The sequence below is a fragment of the Sinocyclocheilus rhinocerous genome, unplaced genomic scaffold, assembly GCF_001515625.1.
Source record: "Sinocyclocheilus rhinocerous isolate Xijiao unplaced genomic scaffold, SAMN03320098_v1.1 scaffold1348, whole genome shotgun sequence".
NCBI classification, from domain to species: domain Eukaryota; kingdom Metazoa; phylum Chordata; class Actinopteri; order Cypriniformes; family Cyprinidae; genus Sinocyclocheilus; species Sinocyclocheilus rhinocerous.
In genome coordinates this window covers 92549-99575 of record NW_015648618.1, presented here as the reverse complement: position 1 = coordinate 99575, position 7027 = coordinate 92549, and the positions used below count along the sequence as shown (strand labels likewise).

Sequence of the window (7027 nt, the reverse complement as noted above, 5' to 3'; positions counted from 1 at the left end):
ATATATATATATATATATATATATATATCTTGTAACTTCACCTTGTCACGGCAGGCAAAAGCAAGGTTCTTTTGGGTCCCGTGGGAATCCAGACCTCTAGTCAATACAACCAAAACTTTGACGTTCATAAAGAGATTGCAAAGAAATTCATAGGAATCGAGCAGTTTAATCCAAATCTTATGATGATCGTTTTGAACAGATTTAATTCACTTTTATTTACATATAAACACTGATCAAAGCACATACACGAAGCACATCAAATATAGCAAACAGAAGCAAGAGTCAACCTCATTGGTTCTTGTGACAGCTCAAAAATACTTGCGTGACTTGCCAAAACAAACCTCATTGGTTCTTGAGCTTCAAGTGTGCATGTTTTTGGATGAATGGACTTTAAATAGAAGGACACAAATATCTTCATTTGTGTTTCAAAGATGAATGAAATTCTTATGGGTTTGGAACGACATGAAAGTAAGTAAGAGATGACTGAATTTTCATTTTTTGACAAACTAAACCTTTAATAAGTAAATCATTGTTTTACTTTTCCCAATTATTTAGTCAAGAGCGCAGGTTGCAGAGACTTCCTCACGAGTGCCAGAGCTCAAGCACACTCGTCCTCAGCAGCATTCCAAGCTTCCTCCGCCCTCGGCTGCACCGTCCTACACCCCAACCGCCCCTTCCAATGCTAAACTGCAGTCGGGTGCTGCTCAGCCCAAACTGAAGAAAGACATTCACCGCTGCCATCGCATGGCACGTCGCCCCTTGCCCCGCCCAGACCAAACAGTCAGTCCCTCTGGTCCTTTTTCGTCCCGTCCAACAGTCAGTCCTTTCTCAGAAACGGTCCGCATTCTCAATCGTAAAGTCAAACCCAGGGAAGTGAAGAAAGGACGGGTCATTCTGAACCTCAAAGTGGTTGACAAGGCTGGGAATGGTGGAGTTGCTAATAGTAGAAGGACACATGTGCCCTCCGCCCAGCAGTCCCATTTTGGGCGGCAGAAGATTCCGTCCCGGAACAGGGTGATTGGGAAAAACAGGCGGTTTGGAGAGTTGTCCTACCGAGGAATCCAGACCCCCATTAGAAGTTCTGGGTTTCCTGTTTTTGGAAAGCTCTTCGATTCTCACTCTCTGAACAATGCCGAGAACCAGACTCAAAGTGGAGAGAGTCGCAATAACACGACAAACAATCTCTCTTCCTCCCAGTCTTCAAAGGTGGATGCGTCCAAAGGTCAGACTCTTGATGAACTGCCTCCATCAAACTCGAGCTCTGAAGTTTCGGACGGCGAGCCACCCTCCCCGCCACAAACCCAATCCCAGCATTCCTCGTTGCAGCCCAAGTCCTCCGCAACCAAGGCCCCAGATCCTACCCTTCACAAACTTAGCGCTCAACCTGTGCCATCCAAAAACAGCTTGGGTCTTTCTGCTCTTCCATCCTCTCCTATGTTTTCCTCATCGTCCTCTGCGTCGTCCTCCTCAGAAGACAGCGAACGCATCCTGGACCTTTCTGTACCTCATGAAATGGACAGGCGATTGCGGCGACGCCATCCCTTCTCTGGCCGCCATCCGCTCAAAGTCCCTGAGGTGCCCGTGTCAGAAGAACCGTCGGAGGAAGAGGAAGATGTAGACTGGCATCCTGACATGACATCCCAATGTGCCAATGTGGTCGTCACGGACATCACAGCGAACCTCCTCACCGTAACGATCAAAGAGTTCTGTCATCCACCCTCTGCTACTCCTCCTCCCTGCTACCCCAAAAATATATCAGCTCAACACGACACAAAACAGCCAAAGCACCACCCCAAAAAAACATGAGTGCGGACACCACAGATATGGCCTCCTCCAGCCTTCAGATGGGATATTAGGAGGTTTGTTAGTAGTTTGTTTACAGTTTCAGTTGCCTGGTGCTCATGTGAGTATTTGTTAAGAAATGTGGCCAAGCTGTCCACTCTACAACACTGTGCCATGACTTTTATAACCATGAAAGAATGTCTCTGAATAAGGCTCACTGTGTTTAATCTGAACACATGGACTTTTCTAAGGATGGATTTACTCACCAATGGCTTCTTTAAAGGTGTGCCAAGCAACTTCCTGTATGGTATTTATTCCTTATATATCATATCATTTCTGATTGGTTTGAATGTATACACTGTCATTCAAAAGTTTGGTAAGATTTTTTTTTTTAGACAAAGTACAAACAGTATTGTCAAATATTGTTAGAATTTAGAACTGTTGTCTATTTTAGCATTTAAAAAAATAATTGTAACTTTTCAGCAGCCATTACTGCAACCGTCAGTGTCACATGATCCTTCAGAAATCATCCTAATTTGGTGCTCAAGAAGCATTTCTTGTTCATATCAATGTTAAAAACAGTTGTGTTGCGAAATATTTTTGTGGAAACATCGATACATTTTTTTACAGGATTCTTTGATGAATATAAAGTTAAAAATAACAGCACTTATTTGAAATACATTTTTTGTTACAGTGTGGAAGTCTTTAACCAAAAGCACTAATATCTTTTTTTTTTTAAATCATACTGATGCCAAGCTTTTGAACAGCAGTATATAATATAAACCTGCATCAACTCACTTCCATACTGGATTCTATTTACTCAATTCAATTATTTCTGTGAGTGAATGTATTATGTATAGCATCAGTAACATTGAATTGTGCTGTAAACCACATGGGGGCTCATTTTAAGATCTTTTTAGTTATATATTATATTAAAAGTATATTTTAGGGTCCAAATGTATAAAATGAATAGTAAAATTTGGCTGGTAATTTATTGATTACCAGGGCTTTTTGGGGGGGGCAAAATTACCTGCAGTAATTGTTTAGAATTTTCAAGAGGAAAACAACTATATATTGTCACTAGAGCAGCAGAATGCAGTTTCTTTGCTTGTAAGACATATTTATGGCCATAAAACTTTCTCAATTCACCCGTCAGTTAATTTTGGACCCTGGTTATTTTTGTCTTTAGTTAAGCTTTGGCATGTGGCAGGTTCCTGACGCAAACATCTCCACCTTTAAGCATCCACACAGCCAGTACCTTCATAATGAAGCAGGATAACAACCATCTGTGTTCAACAACTCAACAATCTGTGTCAAATGTGTGTTTTATCTCAGTCATAACTATCTGGCATGTGTTTATAGTGCTGTCTTACCCACTGTCCCTTTCGCAAAGGGTTTTGGTTAATAGTTATAGTAAGAAATACTTAGGTGAGAGAATGAAGAACAGGAGGTTTTGTTGTTGCTAAGCTGAAATGCAGATGCAATGCCCAATGTTCAGGAATCTAAGCCAGTAAGCAATGAGTTCCTTCTGTGCTTTTCCTAGATTTTCCCCTTTAATTTAGCTGGAAATCTCTGTTAACTGATTACAAAAAACTGTTATTTAATGACTTGCGTATTCATGTTAATGTTGTTTTCGTTTTAATTTTGCCTTTTCAAAGACAAATTTGTTCAGATAAAGCTCTTTTGTAGAAGAGACTCTAAATTATTGTGCTGCAAAAAGCTTTGAGTTCAAGTTAAGTCAATAAGATCATCTGGCACCCTATCTCTCACTTTCAGTTTGAACACGAATATCACCTAGCCATCCCAGGAATCGCTTTAGTATCATCCTGCTCTCTCTTTATCGGCAGGGATAGATCGAACTCAGCAGAGAGAGTGTGGAGTCTGCGACTTTGAATCCAGAGAAAGAGTATTTGCTTAGACTTTGGCGAAGAGCCTTCTGGGAAAAAGCGAGCTTTTGATCTAGTCCTGATGTGGTTGGAACAGTCTCTACCCTCCAGTGAGGCTTTAATGAGAGCTGATGTTTAAACCCCATGGGCTTGGGTCTTGATGCAGAGTTTAAATAAGAAAAGGCACAAGCGAAACACACTAGCCTGATGAAGTGGACGGTGATGTCATTGATATGGAAACTTTTGCTGTGGCCAAACACAATGTTTAGAGCTTTGCTTAGGGTCACAAAATGAGCTCATAGTGCAGTTTCCCTTACGTTCCTGGCGTGCCTTGTTCTCAATGTCCAACAGGCCTTTTATATACCTTATTTAAACCTTATTTTAAAGTCAGGACTTGATTGATTGACTCAAAAATGAATAGCCAGAATCACCACTCTAGATTACATTAATTAACTTTAATTTATGTGATGTTGCTATTTAAAATTGATGCTCTTCAATGTGTATTTTCATCAATGTGTTAACTGTCAATGGGATGTTTGGTCTGTTTTAGAGTAGGTTCTAACGATTTATGTACTTTGTTTTTGTTTTGTTGCTTCTGAATATCTATTTATGTCATCAGCGATCAAGCTCTCAGTCTTGCTCTCTGCAGCTTTATGGTTTGCGCCAACATTTTTGGTCCTAAATCGCTGATATTTTCAGCCAACACTGAATCTTCTGATCCTTGTGGCCTCCCCTGTAATCCCACTTAACCAGCACTCCCAAGACTTGTGCATGGAGAAGGATTGAGAATCAAGATTTCCTCTCAAAATCCCCGTCAGGAGATTGGCTCTGAGTTCAGGGCATCATTCTGTTTATCCCGCTGAATCCTGACTCTTATTATTCTTCCACGTCTGCTGACAGTTTAGCTCAATCCTTCATGATGATGATGTTTTAAGGACACACTCTCCCGTTGACCTGTGTTAAATGGATTTTTATTGCAATGGAGTTGTTTTTTTTTAAGCCATATTGTTTTTGTTTTTTCTAAATGGCAAATTTGAGGAATTGCAGATTCCTCAGCACTTAGAATGCATGTTTTCATGTTTGTGTTATTTAAAAAGATTAAACGTTAATGCACTCGTGCCTTTGTGCAAAAGAAGAGTTTTTGATTATGTAAATATTTTAAAACTGATCATGCATAGCTCTTATTTTGGTGTGATTCGTTTGAGTGAAGTTCGAATATGTGGAATTCATTTCTTGGAAAGAGCCTGCAGCTCCGGTTTCAAGTACATCAGAATGGACATAGCTTTCCCATTACATTTATATACACAAAACATTGTGTGTAACGTTTTATTGTGTTGCCTTGACAAAGCCAATGTACTGTACTATTATACTGTACACACTTATGTTAATAAGCGTAAATTGACATTCCCAGAATTCCCTGCGTTACATTTCAAATTTGACGTTTTTGTGTTGAAATAACTGTTTCTTCTTAGTTTTTTCTTATCAGTTTTGTATATTAGGGTTGTGTGTTACACCTAATGTTGTTAAATTAATGTTTATTGCATTATTTCAGTTTCATGTGTGTTACCATGATGGTGTTTGGTGTTTGTGTGAATGACACTGTGCACCTTCTATATATGTTATTATTTAAAAGCTGCTTGTGATGGGCTTTGGTTCATCATGTGACTTTCTCATCACCACCTGCATTTGGTGGTTATCAGTGTATTACAAAGGTACAAAACAGATTTCAGTACTTCAATAGGTTGGTATATTAACATTATATCAGTTAATGAAATTACGGTATTTAACTGTAAATTTAAGTTAAAACCGTAAAACCTAAAACGTTGCTATTGTATTTTTTACGGTAAAATTCCGGCAACCACAGCTGCCGTTTTTTTTACTGAATTTTTTTTAGTGTGGACTTACTTGATTTCCCAAGACAGTTAAATATCCTGTAGATTTGAACTGTATTTCCTGACTTTTCAAGCTATGTCAACCAAATCTTTTAATCAGCTAGTATATTGTACCTACAAAAGACTTAAACTTCTAGTGAACCTTCAAACTTTCAGGCCAACATTCAGCCAAATCTGAGGCGTCAGCTGAGAGTGTTAAGCACACAGAATATGCGCAGATCATTAATGCCCCAAATGTTTGAGAATGAGCCCTACATTCACTGTGTAACTTCTGATCCATTCTGTGTAGTTTTGACATTGATCGGGCTTCAACAGTGATTGTGTGTTTTGAGAGAAAAAGGGAATGCATTCTTCATCTCCATTATTATAAGTTCTGAGTTTTAAACTCCATGTCATGCCAGCTGTTTTAAATGTAAATAATTTTTGAAACGTCTGAAATGGCTTGTTAGCCAGAGATGATTATGTGAATGATTTATGCATTCAATGTCCTCTTGATTTGGTGTTTTTTATCTTTCTTATCATGCTTGATTTTTATTCTGTACTGGCCATAGCAAAAATAATTATTTTTCATTGCTTTGATTATGTATTGTGTACAGATTTGTAATTGACAAAGTGTTGAAAATCATGACAATTTTTGTACCGTCTTTGAAGTAGAAGTGTAGCTAAGCTCACTGGCCCTGTTTTAATAAAGGAATTGCATTTGTGATTTTGCAGATTATGCAGTGTTCATTTGTATACATAATGATCATGTCAATATAAAACAACACCGTTAACAAGTGTAATTCAGAATAGATGTACAGTATGGAAGATAAAATTCATCAGTATTATCAGTGTATTCTGCAGTTCTGCAGACCAGACATTGGTTCACTTTATTCAAGGTGTTCATTCAAGATGGTGTTATTTTAATTTCATGTAATCAACATAGTTGCAACATTTTACATGTAAAGATGGGTAAAAAGAAACATATTAATAACAGCTCTGTGATGTTTCAATGTTTTTATTACTCCACTTGTCTGTGTTCACAGTGATCCAGAAGCAAAGAGGGGTTTTTGAATGTCAAAGCGTCAGTGTTTTCTCTTGTGAAGATTGCTTGAAGCAGGTTTCTCTCACTAATGAGGAAATGTGAAACGGAGTGGAGCTGGAGTAATTATAGAACACTGGTAAGTCTCCATCCATTTCAGTCCTGCTTTCTTTTTTAAACGCGAGTTATTAAAGGGATAGTTCACCCAAAAATGAAAGTTCTGTCATCATTTGCTTACCTTCCACTTGTTCCAAACCTGTATGAGTTTCTTTCTTCTGCTGAACACAAAAGAAGATATTTCGAAAAATGTTGGTAACCAAAAAGCTGACGGTAGCCATTGACTTCCATAGTGTGAAAAAAAAATACTGTAGAAGTCAAAGGCTACTGTCAACTGTTCATATGTTTTTGGGTGAACTATCTCTTTAACTTCTTGTTTACGGAACTGT

At 38.5% G+C, this 7027-nt stretch overlaps 1 protein-coding gene across 1 annotated transcript in view; it reads left to right on the top strand.

Moving 5' to 3' along the window:
* Positions 1 to 2136, top strand: part of LOC107710048 (chromobox protein homolog 6-like) — a 5601-nt gene extending 3465 nt beyond the window's left edge. The window contains exon 5 of the mRNA XM_016514742.1: positions 556 to 2136. Within this exon, the coding sequence (XP_016370228.1) occupies positions 556 to 1806 (1251 nt within the window). The 3' untranslated portion in view covers positions 1807 to 2136. The remainder of the gene's footprint in view (positions 1 to 555) is intronic.
* Positions 2137 to 7027: the final 4891 nt, after the last annotated feature.